The sequence below is a fragment of the Musa acuminata genome, chromosome BXJ1-6, assembly GCF_036884655.1.
Source record: "Musa acuminata AAA Group cultivar baxijiao chromosome BXJ1-6, Cavendish_Baxijiao_AAA, whole genome shotgun sequence".
NCBI classification, from domain to species: Eukaryota; Viridiplantae; Streptophyta; class Magnoliopsida; order Zingiberales; family Musaceae; genus Musa; species Musa acuminata.
The window spans coordinates 46,492,364-46,515,926 of NC_088332.1; the positions used below are offsets into that span (position 1 = coordinate 46,492,364).

General features: G+C 33.4%; 1 protein-coding gene across 4 annotated transcripts; it reads left to right on the top strand.

Annotated features, from left to right (window-relative positions):
* Positions 1-1,975: 1,975 nt before the first annotated feature.
* Positions 1,976-12,231, top strand: LOC103989932 (PH, RCC1 and FYVE domains-containing protein 1). 4 transcript variants are annotated; one of them, XM_065189715.1, is made up of 10 exons: positions 1,976-2,230; positions 2,292-2,557; positions 4,714-4,800; positions 6,505-6,594; positions 6,717-6,803; positions 6,896-7,015; positions 7,690-9,747; positions 9,841-9,966; positions 10,839-11,263; positions 11,674-12,231. In XM_065189715.1, exons 2-10 carry the CDS (start codon positions 2,510-2,512, stop codon positions 11,822-11,824), a joined length of 3,192 nt encoding a protein of 1,063 aa, XP_065045787.1. In that variant the 5' UTR covers positions 1,976-2,230; positions 2,292-2,509; the 3' UTR covers positions 11,825-12,231. The 4 variants fall into 4 exon arrangements, with proteins under 4 accessions (XP_065045787.1, XP_065045786.1, XP_065045788.1 ...); XM_065189716.1 differs by having other exon boundaries at positions 1,977-2,557; positions 10,839-11,017; positions 11,096-11,263; XM_065189714.1 differs by having other exon boundaries at positions 1,976-2,557.
* The last annotated feature ends 11,332 nt before the right edge of the window (positions 12,232-23,563 follow it).

Sequence of the window (23,563 nt, forward strand, 5' to 3'; positions counted from 1 at the left end):
ATGAAGACGATGGAAGACAACTTCTTCTAAGTCAATACTAACTAAACATTAGTACAAGGTGTCAGCGTCGTGGGAATTCTAACAAGAATAAAACTTATAGTGCTTATCAACAACTACTATGACGTCCCAGGTGAAGCTGACTCCTTTAGGAATCACAACAAGGTCTCCTGCGCCGAACTCCACGCACTGAGACGAACCCTCGTTGTAGGCTTTCACCTTCCCTTTGAGAAGATAGCACGTCTCTTGTGCATCAAACCTGAGAAGATACCTACCCGGAGAGCAACCCCACCTATCTAACGGCGATACGATGAGCTATTTATCCCTCAGAAACAACATCGACCCCAAGATGAGCTTGACGGTGGAGTTGTGTACTCACTTGGGCCATGACCTGATTCCCAGCTCTAACAAGCGCCACTTGGGTGGGTCTCTCTCCACGACGATGGCGAGGTTGGCAGCGTCTGTTCACGGCGGCGCATCCCCTGTCGATGACGTAGCCATGAAAGAAGAAGTCGCAGGTGAAGTAGTAACCTGCAGAAGCACGAGAGAACAAAATTGCAGCAAAACGAGAATGGCCAGCCTTAGAAGACAAAAAGGATGGGTTGTTATATAGAAGAGGAGCGCAAGTCGGTTGGTAGAAAACTTGCGTGGTTGCAGCATTTGGAGAAGACAGATTTCAAGGCCGCTCAAGGGGGGGGTGCCATGTGTTTGCTCTATTGCTGGTCTCGTCGACCTCAGGACGTCTTGATGTGGTCAAGGAATAGATTCCCTGTTCATATTTCTGGCACCTCCAACACTAGTTATTATCTGAAACTATATAACAACAGCAGCAGCAGCAATAACTATTATCTGTAACTATATACTGACAAAAAAAACAAAAGGAATACGTAAGGCTCTATTAGTCTTCGATAGCAGAACCAACAAGAAGAAATATCAAGCTATGGAGATGTGTGCATCAGTCAATTAACATGAAGAACCTTGTGCGTTTGCAATTGCATCTTTGCAATCTCGTGACCTGTTGTGGGTGAAATTATGTTTATTTTGGATGCTATTGTTTCTTCTTTCTTTTGGACATCTACTTGCATTTCCAAGTTGCTTCGTTCTTGTCATTCTTGTTAGTCGTGTTTCTTAACACTGGAACAAAATGCTTCCTGATGTGTTATTCTCTTTTTCAGCTTTCTTAAGCCGAAGTTCAATGCTTACAATTCTGTAGCTGAAGGAAAAATACCTCCCTAATGACAACTAATGGGGAAAGAGGATGACGGATTTAATTTATGTGATGTTCTCGTCGTTCTGTATGACGGTAGCTGTTTAAGTCTTAGACATCTGTATAGTAAATTCCATTGGGAGGTTTAGTTTGATGCCATTTGTTTTTACAATAAATTGTTGTTTTCTTTGTTCCTATTTGGAATCATTTAAGTGAGAACTAGTGCTTCATTTATTGTACCAAGTAACTAAGCTTCAGTTTCTTTGGATCAAGAAACTGGACCGGATTAGAATCCAAAAACTATGACCATTTATCATTAGTTGTACATCTCTTTGTTCAGATATATTCAAATTGCACGAGAGATGCGGATGCTGTTTATTTTTCCAAGTTGTTTTTCAACCAAGCAGAGGTTGAATGTGCAAGTGGGGATTCCACCACTTGGAGACGACCAACGGCACAAATCAGCTTCTCCATTATCATTGAAGCAAAATAAACATTAGATTTCTTTTTTTCTTTTTGCTCATAATTTGAATGCAACATCAATCAATTTCGGGTGCCGAAATGTGTTTTCTACAGCTGATTTCAGTTATATGGCCATCTTTCTGGTTATATTATCTTGCTTTTAGTCGTGTTAAGGTTTCTAAATTTCGGACATACTATGATATAAATGCTGCCATCCGTAGAGACTTTGCGATGCGAGATGGGATTGACCATCCATTCTGACTCGTGCTCGCCAAATTCGGGACTCGGGTCTCCACCTTAAAATTTTCCCACAATGAGCGGACGAACAAAGAAGGAAGCCGGAAGCCAAAAACACGAAAAGAGAGTCTTTTGCTCCCCTCTTCCTCTCTCTCTCTCTCTCTCTCTCGCTTTCTCTCTCTCTCCCATCTGTCTTGTTGATCCAACTTCAACGTACGCTTGTCCACCATTCCCCCAAATCTTTATGTCATTTGATGTCATTCTTCTTTCTTTCGTTATGAGTCCGAGAGAAGGGAGGAGGCCACGGATCGATCGGTGGTTTTGAAGGTGGAGCCTCTCTAGTCTTTCTTTCCTTTCTTCTTTACCCTCCTCAGCGGTGATTGATCAGGGGTGATGAGATCGGAGAAGGAGCGGCAGCGGCCTTCTCGAGGAAGAATCGGAGGAGGAACGATAGGGGTTTGATTGATGTTAGGTGAAGGCGTCGGCGCCGGCGTGGGCTGGGAGGCGAATCATCATCTTCTCATCGATGGAGACGTGGTGGTTGCCGAGGAATGCCGCTTCTGATGCTCCGCTTCCTAATTCTACCCGACTGTCCTCTCAGATGGAATGGCAGATCCGGCCAATTATGGGAACCCCGACCGTGACATACAACAAGTAGGTTTTGTAGATTGAATTCTAGATATTTTCAATCCCTTCCGGTGGGCATCTTTAGTATTTATTTTAATGTGTTATCTTATTATTATTCGCTTGCTTCTTGTGTCATTTCAATGTAATGAATATTTGGTTTATGAAGATAATATCAATTTTATTTTCTTTGTTCACGATTCCGGGATGCATCAATGTGTGTGAGAAAAAATAGCACTATGTTAGTTTTGGTATATGTCAACTGTGAGATTAGACGTTGAAAAATTGACGCTAGGCAAAAGAGAGATCGATGAATGATATGTTCTGCATCCAAAGTTTAACCATGACTGCATTGATAGTTCTGTTCATTTCTTCAGTTTTTTAATAAAGAATATTAGCTTGTTTTCTTTGGAACTTTTCCATTACACCTTAATAATAATAATAATAATAATAATAATAATAATAATAATAATAATCCTAGGTCTCCATGAAGGTGGTTCCTTTGTTCTGTTTTTTTTGTTCTTTTTCTCTCATTAGGTTATGTCTAGACATTGTTCATTTGCTTCTTTACAGTATGCTCCACATAGTCTTCATATTTTTGGGTTCATTTAAGATTTCTGAGTTAATATAATAAACATCACAATTATAGAGTTACTCCTTCCTCTTTTTATTTTTCGGAAGTTGTTTAAATAGCATGCGTTTAGAATTAGAATAAAACACTTTATGCATCTAGCTTCTCATTAGAATCCTAGTCCTCCTCTTCTTCTGAGAGCTAGCTGAATGCTAATTGGGTGTCGGTGCAAGATCATCTGGCTTTATCAAATAGTTAATTATATTTCCAAAGTGTTAATGTTCCTCATTGTCATGCTTGTCCCCTAAGTAATTAGTAATTTAGAAGAATAAATACTTTTTTCGATGTTAACCAAATAGGGATGATCTATTGTGTGGAACTTTGACATCTGAATTCTTTGCATCAATAAGGCTTTTACTAAGCTGTGCTAAGCATCTTTTTGTATCTTTAATCTATTTGTAGTACATCAACAGCTCATTTTTGATAAATGAAATTTGAATTACTTATTTTTGTTGGATAAATTATGTGGATGAATCGCTCCACCAAATTTCTTATGCTAGAAACACATGTAAGTAAAAACTATATGAATATCATCCATTCTTCACAGGTAATTGATATTTTGAAGAGGCAAGAGTGTGTCGTACGACAACAAGAATTGTCATCATAGTAATTATTACTATTTGATGGAAGGGGAGCAATGCCTCAATTCACTGCATATGATACAACATCAAAGCTGTAGATAGGATACAAATACATATCCAGGTCAACTGCAATTGATGATCACAGCTATCAACTAAAGGTTGATATTAGAGCTGGAGTAGTGCAAAAAGTGTAAGACATGATAGAACATGTGATGTTTGGTGCTAGTCATTTACATATATAAGTTTCATCCAATTTTTTTGATATACTGGATCCACCTAGATTTTCTAGATCCTAAACCTTTTTCCCTGAAAGATTGTAGGAGATGCATTCCAACAAAAGCATAATATGAACAAATAAATATTTCCATATTTATGTATATGGTAGATGCATTGAATCTTTAGGTTAACAAAGAGCACATAAATGATGTAGCTCTGGAACCATTTTTTTCATAACATTGCTACATCTCAAAACAATATTTGCTATCCCAATTTTGTAGGCTGCTACAATTTCTTTGTTGATGTTTTGTTATTTTGTTTTAAAGTTGAAATATTTGCAAGCCAAGGTTGTGTTGGTTTATTCTATCTTCTATTGCACCGACTTGGTGGTAAATTGACGTTATTGTATTTAGCGAAATAATGATTTTAAATCTTGCCTTATGTTGGAGATATAATGCACGGATTGAGAAGTTTTATGAAAAGAGTATTTTGTGTCTTGATTTTATATTTAAATAACAAGTATATGCCAATAGGAGCCTAACTGTTGCTTTTGGTACGAATTATTAAAGAAGAATATGTATAATTAAGATCATAACTGATTTAATTCTGTAAAATTTATCTTTTTTGATTGATTTTTACATGATTCATCCATGATGTTTTGAAAATTCTATTTCCTTAGATCTGTATTGCAGTCATTTCTTAAAAAAAGATGTCTTGATAGGAATGTTACTTTCTTATTCATAAGTTTTTTGTTTAAGGCACTCGTTGCATTGAAGAAAGGCACCCAGTTAATTAAGTATAATCGGAAAGGAAAGCCTAAACTCTGCCCCTTCAGAATTTCTAGTGTGAGTTACTGTACTATCATGTTATGTCTGATTCCTGATATTTATTTATTTTTATCAAGTTATGTTTTTGTACAAGCACTTTATGAAATGGAGTTCGGGCTCTGTATCCCAAACCTTGCCAATAATTGGATGCTGAAGTTTTACGGAAAATATGTATTATTATTAATTTTAGACTAAGCTGAAAATCCTTGCATTCATCCTTTTGTACATAATCTGGAGGGTCAATTGTAGTTCTTATATTATTTGCCTATTACTATATAGGTATATAGACATCAGAAACAAATTTACAGTGTTTGTGACTCTCACATTACTATAGTATCTCCACCGGTATATGAAAATACTTAGTTGGATTCAACCGTAGTTAAAAGAAAAATAAGCACTATATACTAGTTTAGCATCAATAATATTTATCATCAAAATTACTGATTTCAGTCATTATCTTTTTCTTTCATCTATGTTTTCATTCCTATTGGATGGTAGAAGGCATCATAATCTTCTAGGTTTTAGGAAATCAGAAAAAGAGAATCATGTTTTGGGCAGAAACCAAAGGAAAACAAAGCAACTCTTTATTTTCAATTCAACTTTATACAAAAATAAAATTAATTGCCAGAAAACTGTATGCATATAATTAACTTTCACTGAAAAAGATACCAAAAAAAAAAAATCTGAACCCTTATCCTTGACATTTTAAGTGATGCGGGCTCCAAGTAGGAGCCATTAGAGGATACCTGCTCAATGATAACATCAACTCCCATACAGAAGCCTTGTCCCATCCACATGAGTTTGGCTACATAGACTACATGAAATCAAAATATTCCATTATTTATTTTAAATATTCATGACCAATTGTCATGTCAACCATATTGGTGTCTGTATACTTGCCCAAAACCAAAAATTTCAAATAATGAGAGCAATTTAGATTCATAGACTTGGTAGCAGCCATCAGATACCATCATAATTACAAGTTCTGACATAAGAAGCAAATTGTATGTAGAAGGCATAACATCCAGTGAAAATGATTCACCAATTCGAGAAGTGGCAATAGAAAAAAAAACAAATAATTTACAAAACATTGTAAGACTCCTATCCTAAAAGCTATGTAAAGGTTTAAGGAAGCAATAAAGGTATCATAAATGATTCTAATCTTATGAGGAGTTTGCATGGAAGTCAATTTCAAAATTCTGAAACTTGTATGGAAACTGAGCTACATCGACGGTGACTAGATTTTATTACTATTTCTGGATTAAACTGTTAAATCATCCATTTTAGCATGATTTCAATTTTGATTTTAAACTTGTGGCCAATAGCATGAGAACCTTAGACATACTACAGTATCAAATTTATCTGTTGTGCTTTGTTCAGGTATGTTGTCAGTATTATGTTTTTCTCATCATATGTAGTTATCCACATTCTGCTTAGCGTTTATAATTGGCATCTAAGATTTAATTACAACTAAATAGAAATATGAAAGTTAAGTGAAGTTTACTGTTCTAATTAAGATAATATGATGTTTAGATATTTTGCAGATAGAATACATTTTATTATCAGATGTTTCAATTGTCAAACACACAAACACACATGTATATTTGTGTGTTCTGTAATTTTTCTCATCTACTTCTTCAGCCTTTAGTTGTTTCATTTTACAAATTTACTTTTTGTGATATATGTTTAGAAAAAATTCCTGATATTATTAAGCATTCACAGGACGAGACAACACTGGTTTGGTTTTCTCATAAGAAAGAGAGGGCTATTAAATTGGCTTCTGTCACACGAATTGTTCCTGGACAGAGAACTGTAAGTTTACTTAGTTTGGAACTGAGTAATATTCCATTAGTGTTCAAAAGATGAAGCAGAATTTGCCAGCAAGAAGTCATCATTACCAAAGTCTAATTTTTCTTCATTATTGACTTTAACAGGCTGTTTTTAGGAGATACTTGCGGCCTGAGAAAGACTACTTATCATTTTCTCTTATCTATAACAACGGTGAAAGATCTCTTGATCTGGTTAGCATACAAGACAATCACAACTTTTCGATTGTCATCTGTTAGCCTGTTACGTAGAATGTGACTCTACTATATATCTTCCTTCTGCATAGATTTGCAAGGATCAAGGTGAGCTAGAGGTGTGGATTACGGGCCTTAAGGCTCTGATATCTACAGGACAACATCAACATTCTAGAACTGATAGCCACAGTGATGGGGTTTTCTTCTCTGATGTAAGTTTGTATCTTTACAATAAGCAAAAAGTCAGGCCTGACTCTTTTTTTTCTGGTTTAATATTGATTTTTCATTATAAACAGGTTTCTTCAACTTATGCTACCACAGCATTTTTACTTCTACTTTATATGACATGAGAGCTATGTACCTTTAGCTACCAATCCTAGTGCCTGTCTTTTGACTTTAAATTGAAGAAAAAACCAATTTGTTTGGTTTTCAAATAGTACTCTGTATTATGACAAGATTCAAGAACAACCACACTGGAAAAAAATACATTGATTATATTTATTTTGTTTTTATTGATTAGATGGTTAGCTTTCTACCTGTACAATGTTAGCCAAAATTTTCAACAATTTATACCCACACAAAAGTGAAGTGGTTACCTCTAGCTTTTTCTTTTTATAACACTTTAGCTGTAAATTAGATCAAAGCCCAATTAAATTAAGTTAAAGTTCTGATAATTACTTTTGGGATGCAAACTTAGGTACATATATTACCAGCTTGATTTTAGACTATATAACTACAAAAAAAATTCTTATGAAATGAAGAGTAGATATTCTGTTAACTGTACTAGACTTGCTCTTATTACTGCTATAGCTTTGGCAAAGAATAGATAGATCTTTCTTCTTGATGAATTATAACTAGAACTATCCTAACTATTTCTTTTCTTCAGGATGGAGACTCTGTTTCAAGTGGTCGTCCTTATGGTGTAACATTAGAAAGCACTTTGAGCATATCCCGTGGCTTCAGCACAAAATTTCATAATCGTGATATTTCAGCGAGTTTACCAAGGTCAGATGTGGGGTCAGATAATGCAAATATGCAACTAAGAGCAAGTAACGGAGATGGTGTACGGCTTAGTGTTTCAAGTGCCCCTAGTTCTTCCAGTCAAGGTTCTGGACCCGATGATATTGAATCTTTAGGTGATGTTTATGTGTGGGGGGAAGTATGGTCTGATGGAGTTTTGTTAGATGGATCAACAAACTCAATATGTTCAAGAACTGATGTTTTAATTCCAAGATCCTTAGAATCGAATGTAGTTTTAGATGTTCATCAAATTGCATGTGGTGTTAGACATGCTGCACTTGTTACAAGGCAAGGGGAAGTATTTACTTGGGGTGATGAATCTGGTGGGCAACTAGGCCATGGAAATGACAAAGATGTAAGTCGGCCCCGTCTTGTTGAGTCGTTGGTACTATGGAATATGGATTATGTTGCATGTGGTGAGTATCATACTTGTGCTATATCCACTGCCGGTGACTTGTTTACATGGGGAGATGGCACCCATAATACTGGACTTCTTGGTCATGGCAATGATGTCAGCCACTGGATACCAAAAAAAGTTTCTGGCCCTCTAGAAGGACTTCAAGTTCTGTCTATTGCATGTGGTACATGGCATTCGGCACTAACTACTTCCAATGGAAAAGTATATACATTTGGAGACGGAACATTTGGTGTCCTTGGACATGGTGACCGAGAGACTGTAGCATGCCCCAGGGAAGTGGAATCTTTGAGTGGATTAAGGACAATCAAGGTTGCATGCGGAGTGTGGCATACTGCAGCCATCGTAGAGGTAATGGGGCAAACTGGTGTCAATGTCATATCTCGTAAATTATTTACTTGGGGTGATGGTGACAAATATCGTCTAGGTCATGGTGATAAGGAAGCACGTTTGGTCCCTACTTGTGTTCCTTCACTTATTGACTATAACTTTCATCAGCTGGCCTGTGGGCATAACATAACTATTGGCCTCACCACTTCTGGTCATGTTTTCACACTGGGCAGTACGTCTCATGGTCAGCTTGGAAACCCACAATCTGATGGCAGGGTTCCTTGCTTGGTACAAGAAAGACTGGTTGGTGAATTAGTTGAAGAGATTGCTTGTGGAGCTTACCATGTTGCAGTACTAACATCACGCAGTGAAGTATACACATGGGGCAAAGGTTCTAATGGCCGACTGGGACATGGTGATACCGAAGATCGGAAAACACCTACCCTTGTTGAAGCTCTTAAAGATAGGCATGTGAAAAGTATATCATGTGGTTCAAATTTTACAGCTTGCATTTGTATCCATAAATGGATATCTGGTGCTGATCAGTCACTTTGCTCAGGTTGTCGACAAGCATTTGGTTTTACTAGAAAGAGACACAACTGCTATAATTGTGGATTGGTACATTGCCATGCTTGTAGTTCCAAAAAAGTGTTGAAAGCTGCACTGGCACCAACTCCAGGCAAACCACATCGTGTATGTGATTCTTGCTATTCAAAACTTAAAGCTGCTGAAGCTGGTACTTTCTTGATAGGTAATAAGAAGAATGTAATTCCTCGTCGATCCATTGATATCAGGGAAAAGTCAGACCGAGGGGATATAAGACCTTCAAAATTCCTATTATCATCTAATACAGAACCACTCAAATATGTTGAAGCTAAATCAATGAAGACTGAGACTAAATCAGATCCTTTGTCAATACTGAGAGCTCCACAAGTTCCCTCGCTATTGCAGCTGAAAGATCTCTCTTTTACCAGCTCATTGAGTGCTCTTCAAACCGCTTTAAAACCAATTGTAACATCGACACCTCCACCTCCTGTAAATTCTAAGCCTACATCACCCTACTCAAGAAAGCCAAGCCCTCCACGCACTGCAACTCCAGTATTCTCCAAAAGCATTATTGATAGCCTCACAAGGACTAATGAACTACAAAAACAGGACCTCCAAAAGTTGCAAGCCCAGGTATGCTGCAAAAGCAAGCTTTTAATTAGTATGAAGATGTCATTTCATTTTTGTTCTTTGCAACCTTAAGAACATCTCTGTGCCCTTTTCCAGGTCAAAAATTTGAAAAAAAGATGTGAAGTACAAGAACTTGCCTTGCAGAATTCAGAAAAGAAAGCTCAAGATGAATCTGCCAAATTCAATGCTGCTGTAGAAGTCATCAAGTCTCTTGATTCTCAGGTACCCTTATAAATAACAATACATAATATTTTTGTAAAGATGAAAACATGTACACCATTCTTTCTGTAACCTATACTCTTTAGAAAGTTGTAAATGTTCCAATGTTTTCATTGATATCACTGTCTCATGGTATAATTCATGGTATTGGATGCAAATTCACTTCCATGCTCTCTTGTTATCAGCAGTCAATTCTTAGTAGGCCTTTCTAATGACTGCAATTTTCTATGGTTACCTAATTGATGATCAAAAACCCTTAAGAAGTCTGAATTCACATTTGTTAAATGACTAATTTTATTATCGACATATTATGTCATGGTTAACTAACAAAACCCTTATCAAGACTTCTCAGAAAAGTTTTTTATTATCATGCCTTTGGTTTGCACTTATCTATAGCTTCTTTATTATGTGAGGGAGTTTTATCAAGGAGAAAGGAGCTTATGTTATTTCTGTTGTCCACACAGAGATCATGCATGCTATTGATTCAAGCTTTCACAACCCCCATCTAGCTAGTCATCTATGAACATTTCACTCATATGCTTCATATTGTTATTAGACCACAAAAAATTGATATATCGAATTGCAAATTGCACAAAAGGATCTAAACTTAGTGGTTATATCTATTTTGCTTTCAATAGAACAGTTTTGGCAAATTCCTATCTCTTTACAACCAGACTGTTAAATAAATAGTTGCTAATTAGATCACAGAATGTCGTAACTTATCTAGTTTCCACCAAATTTACTATTTTTGAAGAAACCACATGTTTATTGTAGCTTATACAAAATAATCACAATACTTTGTTGTATTTATCATTGTTATGGTTTTTCTACTGATTCTTGTTGTCATTTTTATTGGCTACTATTTTCATTTGAAGCTGACGGACATAGCAGAGAAACTACCTCCCGAGTTCCGTGACAGCTTGGGCGTCATGCATGGTCAAGCAGAAACATTCCTTAAGCATAGTGAACATGTCAGATCAGACTTTTCATCTTCGACAATGGATTCTTCATCTAATTTTCAATCTCACCTGACAAATGAGGGAATTGACACTAGGTATGAGTTGGAATTATCACAGAGTGCTATTGAAGGTGGTGCTCAAAACAATAGTAAGTTAGGTGTTCCTGATAACAGAGAATCTACTTCGCAACATAGCATTGACAATGGCTTAAAATCACCTCCAAGTTCTAGGCAAAGCACTGATGGAGAAGCCGAATTGGTTGAGCAGTTTGAGCCTGGTGTATACATCACTTTCATTCAACTAAAGAACGACATCAAAATGTTCAAACGGGTCCGATTCAGGTATGCCTTCTTTGCATTGGAAACCATGCAACACTGTTTAAGCATGTCACAAAAGGCACATATCCATCTCGTTATTGTTTTAGAAAAAATACTCTTCAACAGCTGCATACTCATCAGCAAACAATTTTTTCTTTCTTTTATTTTACAATTATCTTGGTAGAAAATGTCAAAGGTATGTTAAACAAAAAAAAAAAAGAAAACTTGCAACATGGTGTAATCGAGATGAATGAACAAGTATAACTTTCATTCTTGAAAAAAGAATCCGAAGAAATTCTCCATTATTGTATTCACATTTAGCATATCTTTCATGATTACTTAAAACATGATTGATTGTTCTAGTCTACTCTCTCTCTCTCTCTCTCTCTCTTTGTGGTTTCTTGCTGCATTCTGACTTTTTGATCCTTGTGTAGCAAGAGAAGGTTTGCCGAGCAACAGGCAGAAGACTGGTGGAACAAAAACAAAGAAAGGGTATTCAAGAAATATAGTTATCCAGGGCAGGCCACTACCACATTACCCACGAGTGCACCAAACGAGGAGGAAGATGCAACACCATCCTCCTAGACTTAGCTGTTCTCGTTGATAGGAAGGAGCAGTGGTGAGAAGAGACAAAAGGCACAAACTGACAGTGCAAGCTTCATGGCTTATGGAAGACTTCCTATTTAGTTGGCAATATTCTACTGCTAATCAAGGGCTAGAACTTCTCAAGAGATAGAGATGGCAATCTAGACAAGAAGCTTTGTTTAGTCATATTTTTCCACCATTGTTCTTTGTAACAAATCTTCTACTCGTGGGTTGTATCATTGTATAGGTTCATTCAACTTATCATCCAAAAGTTGCATTATATGCATCATAAAAATGTAATATACTGTATTCTCTCCTTTAGGGCAGTGAATGATGATAAGAATGTGCATAGAATGTCAGAGATTATTTGATTACGTATTGTTTCCCTCTGTAGAGAGGACCCTTCATATAGTGATCGAGCAGAACAATGTTTTTGATGAGGCTGAGCATGTCAAACTAAAACTACTTCCCTGTAAAGGAACACACGCACTTCTCCTGAGGAAATTGATAAACATTTTGTTTTTGATATAATTTTGTCTTTTCTAAAGGTCTTTACATTTTTTATTTTCCTTATCTTGTCGTGAATGCTCGAGTCTCCACACTTAATGTATCCCTAATTGTTCTTTTTCTTTTTCTTAGATTCTTCTTCTAAGGACAAGAACAGAGCTTGGAGCGAAAATGATGTGAGATTACTTTGGTTGATGCTTTATTCATACGTAACATATACATAATTGTGGGTGGTAGGACCCATATATCCTTGCATGTGAGATATATTTCCACCACATGAATAAGGTGATGTGTGAAAAGTCCAAAAATACAAACAAGAGTTGATGTTACACCCGAGAGAATGAACAACAATACAAACAAGAGTTGATGTTACACCCGAGAGTATGAACAACAATATGTGCATCAACATTCATACTATGTTCATTTACAATCCACACATCATCATCTTATTTGAAGGAGAGTGATGTTTGCAAGCTTCAACAATAAACACAGATAATCTATCCCATAACAATGGAGATTTGGCATGAATGCCCAATTTATCCTAGTTCATGTAGATAGATTCATGAATGCTTTTTGTCCGATCCCCTCGTTCTAACTGCGCAAGTGACTTAGGATATGTGGTGCTTATAAAGCAGGATATGTCATAGTCTGAAACTCTATTTTACAATGACAAATTTGAAAAATCATGGAAGAATGAGGTCAAATATCTCATCCAAGAAAATATATATTAATTTTTATATTTTTATATATAATATAATATAAAAATTAATATATATATAGGTGCAAATATGCGACTTACTGGTCTATTATGTTTCTCCGTTATAAGCACAAACATCCAAGTACTTGTGTGCGTGGATGTTACTGCTCTCAGGGTTCATTAGACCAAGACATTACTCTTACATATATTCGGGGCGAGATCCCAATAATAATTATCTTTTGAGCATTAGGCTTTGTTGCTGACAAAAATATACTAGAGCAAATGATGTTATAAAAGCACTTCTATTTATAACATACATCTTTTCCTTCAAAGAAAAATACTCAACGAAAGACACAAGACAAGAATAAGTAGCTCAGATTTCAAACTGTTTCCTTCGCCCTGGGTGTTCCAAATTGAGCAAGCATAATGAAAGGTGGCATGACACCTTCTTGCAGTACTAGACTTCAAAATTTTTTACTACTCAAATACAGTTGCAACAAGGTCGATGCTGCGTTTTCCCTTCCCCTCGCAGAGCCTATCTCAACGATCTCTACTAGTGGTGGTATACCACATTGTTGAGTAATCACTAGGCGTCCTTCAGGAATTATCGATAGATTAGCCAAAAGAGCCACGGATTTGTCAATCATTCATGAGCTTGGATCTATCAGCTCAATAAGGTATTTAACTTCACCCGCTTGAACTATCCTCACCTTATTTTCTATGGTTACCTAATTGATGAACAAAGACTCTTAAGAAGTCTGAATTCACATTACATCCAGATGTATCTCTCCTCTTTGAATCGAGGATATAATAATTTCCTTTAGATTTATCAATCTAAGTAGGAGACAATATATCATAACATTATTAATCATTTTTTTATTCCAGGGGTCATCTCATCTTAATTGAAAATTAAAATATTTTTTCAAGAACAAATCTAGTTCTTTTTCCTTATTTTTCTTGGATTATTTTTTTTACCTTTTTTAATGTTTGATCTTGTGCAATCCTTTTTAGGATATTTCTTTTGTTTTTTTTTTTTGTAGATCTAGTACAAGATTTTATTGACCCTCTTTTTCTTGGTTCGAATTTTGAAAATTTATTTTAATAGAATCATTGATGTTTTGATTTTTACTAATACTATTTTGATTTTGATTTTTACTAATATTTTTTTACTTAGATTTTTACTAATATTATTTTGATTTATATTTTTACTAATATTATTTTGATTTTGATTTTTACTAATATTTTTTATTTTGATTTTTACTAATATTTTTTTAATTTTTATTTTTATTTTGAGTTTTACTAATATTTTTTATTTTGATTTTGATTTTTATTAATAATTTTTACTAAATATTAGTAAAACATTATTAATCATTTTTTTATTCTAGGCGTCATCCCATCTTAATTGAAAAATAAAATATTTTTTTAGGAAAAAATCTAGTTCTCTTTCCTTTTTCTGGATTATTTTTTTTTACCTTTTTTAATGTTTGATCTTTTGTAATCCTCTTCAGGATATTTCTATTGGTTTTTTTTTTTTAAGATCTAGTACAAGATTTTATTAACCCTCTTTTTCTTAGTTCGATTTTTGAAATTTTATTTTAATAGAATCATTGATGTTTTGATTTTTACTAATATTATTTTGATTTTGATTTTTACTAATATTTTTTTAATTTTTATATTTACTAATATTATTTTGATTTTGATTTTTACTAATTTTTTTTATTTTGATTTTGATTTTGATTTTTACAAATATTTTTTATTTTGATTTTTACTAATATTATTTTGATTTTGATTTTTACTATTTTATTTTGATTTTTACAAATATTTTTTATTTTGATTTTTACTATTTTTTTCATTTTGATTTTTACTAATTTTTTTCATTTTAATTTTTACTAATATTTTTTTATTTTGATTTTTACTAATATTATTTTGATTTTGATTTTTACTAATTTTTTTTATTTTACTTTCAATAGAACAGTTTTAGCAAATTCCTATCTCTTTACAGCCAGACTGTGAAATAAATAGTTTCTAATTAGATCACAGAATGCTGTAACATATCTGGTTTCCACCAAATTTACTATTTTTGAAGAAACCACATGCTTATTGTAGCTTATACAAAATAATCATAATACTTTGTTGTATTTATCATTGTTACAGTTTTTCTACTGATTCTTTTTGTCATTTTTATTGGCTACTATTTTCATTTGAAGCTGACGGACATAGCAGAGAAACTACCTCTGAGTTTTGTGAAAGCTTGGGCATCATGCATGGTCAAGCAGAAACATTCCTTAAGCATAGTGAACATGTTAGATCAGACTTTTCATCTTCGACAATGGATTCTTCATCTAATTTTCAATCTCACATGACAAATGAGGGAATTGACACTAGGTATGAGTTGGAATTATCACAGAGTGCTATTGAAAGTGGTGCTCAAAACAGTAGTAAGTTAGTGGTTCCTGATAACAGAGAATCTACTTTGCAACATAGCGTTGACAATGGCTTAAAATCACCTTTAAGCTCTAGGCAAAGCACTGATGGAGAAGCCGAATTGGTTGAGCAGTTTGAGCCTGGTGTATACATCACTTTCATTCAACTAAAGAACGACATCAAAATTTTCAAACGGTCCGATTCAGGTATGCCTTCTTTGCATTGGAAACCATGCAACACTATTTAAGCATGTCACAAAAGGCACATATCCATCTCGTTATTGTTTTAGAAAAAATACTCTTCAACAGCTGCATACTCATCAGCAAACAATTTTTTCTTTCTTTTATTTTACAATTATCTTGGTAGAAAATGTCAAAGGTATGTTAAACAAAAAAAAGAAAGAAAACTTGCAACATGGTGTAATCGAGATGAATGAACAAGTATAACTTTCATTCTTGAAAAAGGAATCCGAAGAAATTCTCCATTATTGCATTCACATTAAGCATATCTTTAATGATTACTTAAAACATGATTGATTGTTCTAGTCTACTCTCTCTCTCTCTCTCTCTCTCTCTTTCTCTCTCTTTTTGTGGCTTCTTGCTGTATTTTGACTTTTTGATCCTTGTGTAGCAAGAGAAGGTTTGCCGAGCAGCAGGCAAAAGACTGTTGGAACAAAAACAAAGAAAAGGTATTTAAGACATACAGTTATCCAGGGCAGGCCACTACCACATTACCCACGAGTGCACCAAACGAGGAGGAAGATGCAACACCATCCTCCTAGACTTAGCTGTTCTCGTTGATAGTAAGGAGCAGTGGTGAGAAGAGACAAAAGGCACGAACTGAGAGTGCAAGCTTCATGGCTTATGGAAGACTTCCTATTTAGTTGGCAATATTCTACTGCTGATCAAGGGCCAGAGCTTGTCAAGGGATAGAGATGGCAATCTAGACAAGAAGCTTTGTTTAATCATATTTTTCCACCATTGTTCTTTGTAACAAATCTTCTACTCGTGGGTTGTATCATTGTATAGGTTTATTCAACTTATCATCCAAAAGTTGCATTATATGCATCACAAAAATGTAATATACTGTAGTCTCTCCCTTAGGGCAGTGAATAATGACAAGAATGTGCATAGAATGCCAGAGATTATTTGATTACGTATTGTTTCCCTCTACAGAGAGGACCCTTCATATAGTGATCAAGCATAACGATGTTTTTGATGAGGCTGAGCATGTCAAACTAAAACTACTTCCCAGTAAAGGAACACACGCACTTCTCCTGAGGAAATCGATAAACATTTTATTTTTGATATAATTTTATCTTTTCTAAAGGTCTTTAATTTCTTATTTTCCTAATCTTGTCGTGAATGCTCGGGTCTCCACACTTAATGTATCCTTAATTGTTCTTTTCTTTTTCTTAGATTCTTCTTCTAAGGATGAGAACAAAGCTTAGTGTGAAAATGATGTGAGATTACTTTCGTTGATGCTTTATTCATACGTAACATATACATAATTGTGGGTGGTGAGGATCCATATATCCTTGCATATGAGATATATTTCCACGACATGAAAAAGGTGATATGAGAAAAGTCCAAAAATACAAGCAGGAGTTGATGTTACACCTGAGAGTATGAACAACAATATGTGCATCAACATTCATACCATGTTCATTTACAATCCACACATCATCATCTTATTTGAAGGAGAGTGATGTTTGCAAGCTTCAACAATAAACACAGATAATCTATCCCATAACAATGGAGATTTGGCATGAATGCGCAATTTATCCTAGTTCATGTAGATAGATTCATGAATGCTTTTTGTCCGATCCCCTCGTTCTAACTGCGCAAGTGACTTAAGATATGTGGTGCTTGTAAAGCAGGATATGTCATAGTCTGAAACTCTATTTTACAATGACAAATTTGAAAAATCATGGAAGAATGAGGTCAAATATCTCATCCAAGAAAATATATATTAATTTTTATATTTTTATATATAATATAATATAAAAATTAATATATATAGGTGCAAATATGCGACTTACTGGTCTATTATGTTTCTCCGTTATAAGCACAAACATCCAAGTACTTGTGTGCGTGGATGTTACTGCTCTCAGGGTTCATTAGGCCAAGACATTACTCTTACATATATTCGGGGCGAGATCCCAATAATAATTATCTTTTGAGCATTAGGCTTTGTTGCTGACAAAAATATACTAGAGCAAATGATGTTATAAAAGCACTTCTATTTATAACATACATCTTTTCCTTCAAAGAAAAATACTCAACGAAAGACACAAGACAAGAATAAGTAGCTCAGATTTCAAACCGTTTCCTTCGCCTTGGGTGTTCCAAATTGAGCAAGCATAATGAAAGGTGGCATGACACCTTCTTGCAGTACTAGACTTCAAAAATTTTTACTACTCAAATACTGTTGCAATAAGGTCGATGCTGCGTTTTCCCTTCCCCTCGCAGAGCCTATCTCAACGATCTCTACTAGTGGTGGTATACCACATTATTGAGTAATCACTAGGTGTCCTTCAGGAATTATCGATAGACTAGCCAAAAGAGCCACGGATTTGTCAATCATTCATGAGCTTGGATCTATCAGCTCAATAAGGTATTTAACTTCACCCGCTTGAACTATCCTCACCTTATTTTCTATGGTTACCTAATTGTTGAACAAAGACTCTTAAGAAGTCTAAATTCACATTTGTTAAATGACTAATTTTATTATCGATATATTATGTCATGGTTAACTAATGAAACCCTTATCAAGATTTCTCAGAAAAGTTGTTTATTAACATACCCTTAGCTTCTGAATCAGCATTACATCCAGATGTATCTCTCCTCTTTGAATCGAGGATATAACAATTTCCTTTGGATTTATCAATCTAAGTATGAGACAATATATCATAACATTATTAATCATTTTTTTTATTTTAGGGTTCATCTCATCTTTATTGAAAAATAAAATATTTTTTCATGAACAAATATAGTTCTCTTTCTTTATTTTTCTTAGATTATTTTCTTTACCTTTTTTAATGTTTGATCTTGTGCAATCCTTTTCAGGATATTTCTTTTGTTTTTTTTTGTGTAGATCTAGTACAAGATTCTATTTACCCTCTTTTTCTTGATTCGAATTTTGAAAATTTATTTTAATAGAATCATTGATGTTTTGATTTTTACTAATATTATTTTGATTTTAATTTTTACTAATATTTTTTTATTTTGATTTTTACTAATATTATTTTGATTTATATTTTTACTAATATTATTTTGATTTTGATTTTTACTAATATTTTTTATTTTGATTTTTACTAATATTTTTTATTTTGATTTTTACTAATATTTTTTTTAATTTTTATTTTTACTAATATTTTTTATTATTATTTTTACTAATATTTTTTATTTTGATTTTGATTTTTATAATAATTTTTCTAAATATTAGTAAAACATTATTAATCATTTTTCTATTCTAGGGATCATCCTATTTTAATTGAAAAATAATATTTTTTTTAGGAAAAAATCTAGTTCTCTTTCCATCTTTTGCTTCGATTATTTTTTTTACCTTTTTTAATGTTTGATCATTTGTAATCCTCTTTAGGATATTTTTATTGGTTTTTTTTTTTGTAGATCTAGTACAAGATTTTATTGACCCTCTTTTTCTTGGTTCGAATTTTGAAAATTAATTTTAATAAAGTTATTGATGTTTTGATTTTTAGTAATATTATTTTGATTTTTCTTTTTACTAATATTTTTTTAATTTTGATTTTTACAAATAATATTTTGATTTTGATTTTGATTTTTACTAATAATTTTTTTATTTTGATTTTTATTTTTACTAATATTATTTTGATTTTGATTTTGATTTTTACTAAGATTATTTTGATTTTTACTATTTTTTATTTTGATTTTTTCTATTTTTATTTTGATTTTTACTTTTTTTTCATTTTGATTTTTACTAATATTTTTTCATTTTGATTTTTAATAATATTTTTATTTTGATTTTTACTAATATTATTTTGATTTTGATTTTTACTATGATTATTTTGAGTTTTACTTTTTTTATTTTGATTTTTACTAATATTTTTTATTTTGATTTTTACTATTTTTTATTTTGATTTTTACTAATATTTTTTTCATTTTGATTTTTACTAATATTTTTTATTTTGATGTTTACTAATATTATTTTGATTTTTATTTTTATTTTTACTAATATTTTTTATTTTGATTGATACTAATATTTTTTAGTTTTTATTTTTACTAATATTTTTTTATTTGATTTTTACTAATATTTTTTATTTTGATTTTGATTTTTACTTTTTTAATTTTGATTTTTATTAATATTTTTTTATTTTGATTTTGACTAATATTATTTTCATAATTAATATTAGAAAGAAGTAATTTGATTGGTATGACCCATGGTTTAATCATATATGCATCAAAAGGTAAAAAAAATTTTAGGAAGAACCAAGGTTCTAGATTTGATATGGTAAAAAAATTTCGATTTATTCCTATCCAATCAAAAAAAAAATTTTGATGAGTCTTAGTCTTAGTATTTTTATCCATTTCGGTACCGATATACCTATCGATCCAGTCCTCAATATTATTATTATTTCTAAGGCAAAAATGAAGAATTCTATAATACAAATATTTTCTATCCAGATTTTTATGGGTATCAATTAAATATCCTTTTTTAGGTAATCATCAATAGTTATATTTAGTAATACATAAAACGATTCAGTGTGTATGAGTCTTTACTATCCTCATAATTTATATATTCATATGATAAAATATTATATCTGTAGTGTTTTTTAATTTTTCTTTTTAACTCGTCGATATATCCATTGCATAAAAATTTTCATTCATGTAATGAATTAATCAGTCTTTTTCTTTTTAATGAATACAATTTTATTAATTCTTTATTTTGAATAGTATAATGTTGATTGACTCTATTTCACCATTTTTTTTATACTAATCGAGAACATTTGCTCCGAGAAAAATTATATTGATAATGACCCTTTAACCAGCTTCTCCATTTATTTATTCTAAACTTATTAATTTTCGCATGCCTTGATTTGTAATCAAATATTCCTCGTGTCATACAATAATACTTTATCTTATCTTTAATAAAAGGATAGGTCTCGTGATCGAGCTGTCTAAATAAATTGTAAGATGATGTTTCTTTCCATATATGGAAGCATTGATATTTCCCGTGCAATGTAATGATTGTAGCATAGAATAACAAACGTCATTCATCTCAGAACTCTTTAAAACTCCCATTGTATGAAGTCATGGATTATGCTTCACTCGCCCTTTGTATTGTCATATAATCAAAATTGATTTATTTTAGTATTATACAGTGAGCTATGATGTGCCGCTAAATTATTTTGGTATTTTACAGTCATACAAGTATTTTGGAACTTTAAGCGGTACATGACTAATCAATTCTCAAAGGAGATAGATTTGTCAATGTAAAATATAGAATTAGGAAAGAATCTCCTCCGGTAAACATAATTAATTACGCTCCTTAAGTAACATAACTAAGAAACTAAGTCTTTATTTCGCGAACCCAGTCTTCATGGAAGATAGATTTAGCTCTTTCAAGTCATATGTACAGGGGCAATGCCATTGATGAGCTCAGAGAGCTATAGAGGGACACTCTCTTGGCTTCTCAAAGAGCATCAAGTGTGAGAAGTTAAAAGGAGAAATAATTGACATTTATGCCACATATGTCCAAGGTACTATATGAAAAATGTAGCACTAAGAGGATGCATTTTAACTTATTCAGTGAAACTGTTTGCCAAATCTGTGGCTAAGGATGGAGAGCTGTCATGAGATGTGTGAAGTGTGTAGACCTCGAGTTACTACTCTCCACATTGCAAAAGATGGTCATGGAGGAAACCATCATCAAACGTCCGAGAGTAACTACATGGATCATAAGCAAAGCTTGTCGACATGTGCCACAGTTGCATCGCCATGCCCCTCAACTCCGACCTTAGCTTCCAAAACACTTGCTTCATCGACCTCCAACACTCCATAGACGCCCCTCACCTTGAACCTTATGCAAATTCCTCACCTTACTCCTTCAATGCCACGTGCTCGCAAACTTATTATTTATAGCCAATGTCAAGCGTCGCAGTTCATCCTGGGATGTATTATCTCACAAACTTAATATAGGTGAACGCATCGCTCGCAAGACATACATTTTAGGGATGTATTATCTTTCATCTTTTTTTTCCTATTATGTTGTATATATAAATTCATCTATTTCTTCTTTATTATGTTTCGACATACGGCTCAAGTTGAATGTGATTCTGTTTGAATTGGGTTGAGGTTATGGTTCCACCAGGCCGCATTGACTCGATCTGGGCTCGCCCATAATAGGATTGAGCTCCGTTTAGGTTCGTTGAACCCGCTCCCCCCGTAACAAACCCTTCCAGAAGCTCTGTCAGCCTGATGAGCACACTTTAAAGGCCATATCTCGCCTCTTCCGTGTCATTCACTAATTGCCTCTTCCACTGCTAATGCCTATTCTCTCTGCTCTTTAGGGCTTCTCCCAAATCCTCCTCCTTCGATCGTATACCCATTCCTCGAACCATTATTTTGGAACCATGGCGGACGACCATGCCACGATGGAGGACGACGAGATCACCCAGGAGGACGCCTTAGCAGCCATCAGCGCCTACTTCGAGGAGGACGGCCTCGTGCACCACTAGCTCGACTCCTTCGATGAGTTCATCAAGAACACAATGCAAGAGATCATGGATGAGTCCGCCGACATCGAGATACACCCTGAGCGCCAACACCACCCTGATCGCCAGCCCGACTCTGATGAGATCCCCCTCTCTTTTCCTCGTTGATTGGAAGTGGTAGCGATTGATATGTACATCGGTTTCTTGGTCGATTGATTAGGAACATCGTGCTCTATCACTTCTTGTCGTGCAATCTATCAACTTGAATTGAATGATCTTTTTTGTCGAATTTGTTCTAGAAAATAAGGGTTTCCCACTTCTGAGTCGTCCTAGTTTGTCCTCGTGCAGACCATTCACAAGATAAGCTTCGATCGGATATTCTTGAGAAAACCTATGGTGACCGAATCAAATGGAGAAACTATAAAATTATTCCCCAAAATACAACATTGAGGAACTTGATTTATTCAGCTTCATTATAAGTTGATGTTACTAAAATCCTCATCAAGAAAGGACAGGATTGTGAAATCGTTGCAAAGACTCGAGACTTACTAAAAGTATTTATTGGAAAAGGAATTGATTCTTTTGAGCTGTATAATTGTATCGTTCTTTTTCTTTGTATTTTATTCATTGTGTCCTATAATGTTCTACTCAAGTTATTGCAATTTGTACCAGAGGTATGAGAAGGATTGATAGTGTTTGAAAAGTGTCCTTATGATTAAGGAGGATATTTTATCATTAGTGGAAGTGAAAATGTACTAATTGAACAGAAAAAGATGAGCACTAGTCGTGTATACGTTTTCAAGAAAAAATAGCCCAACAAGTATGCCTACATGGCTCAAGTTTTATTAATGATCGAGAAACAGAATAGGCCAGCATGAAAATAATTTAAAAGGAGGCGACATCTCCTCATCTCCTTGTCATCTCAAACAAGGAGAAGAGGAAGGGGGCGACGTCGCCTCCTTTTTAATTTTTTAATATTATTTTTATAGAAAATATATCTTAATTTTTATTTTTTTTATATAATATAATATAAAAATTAATATATATATATATATTATTAAAAATAATATTAAAAATTAACTGAATTGTGTTAAAATACCTATTGATTCTATATGCTAACTGTTTCTTCCAGAGGATAGTCTCAACAATTCTATTGTTTGTGTATTGAAGAAATCATAGCAAATATGCTTCAGTATATTTTTGTCATCTCTAGAAGAAGTATTTAGCATACAAAATCAATAAATATTCTTGACACACAGTTCAGTTAATTTTTAATATTATTTTTATATAAAATTATATATATATATATATATATATATATATATATTTATATTATTATATTATATTAATATATAATATATAATATAATATAAAAATCAATATATATTTTTTATAAAAATTTTAAAAGGAGGCGACA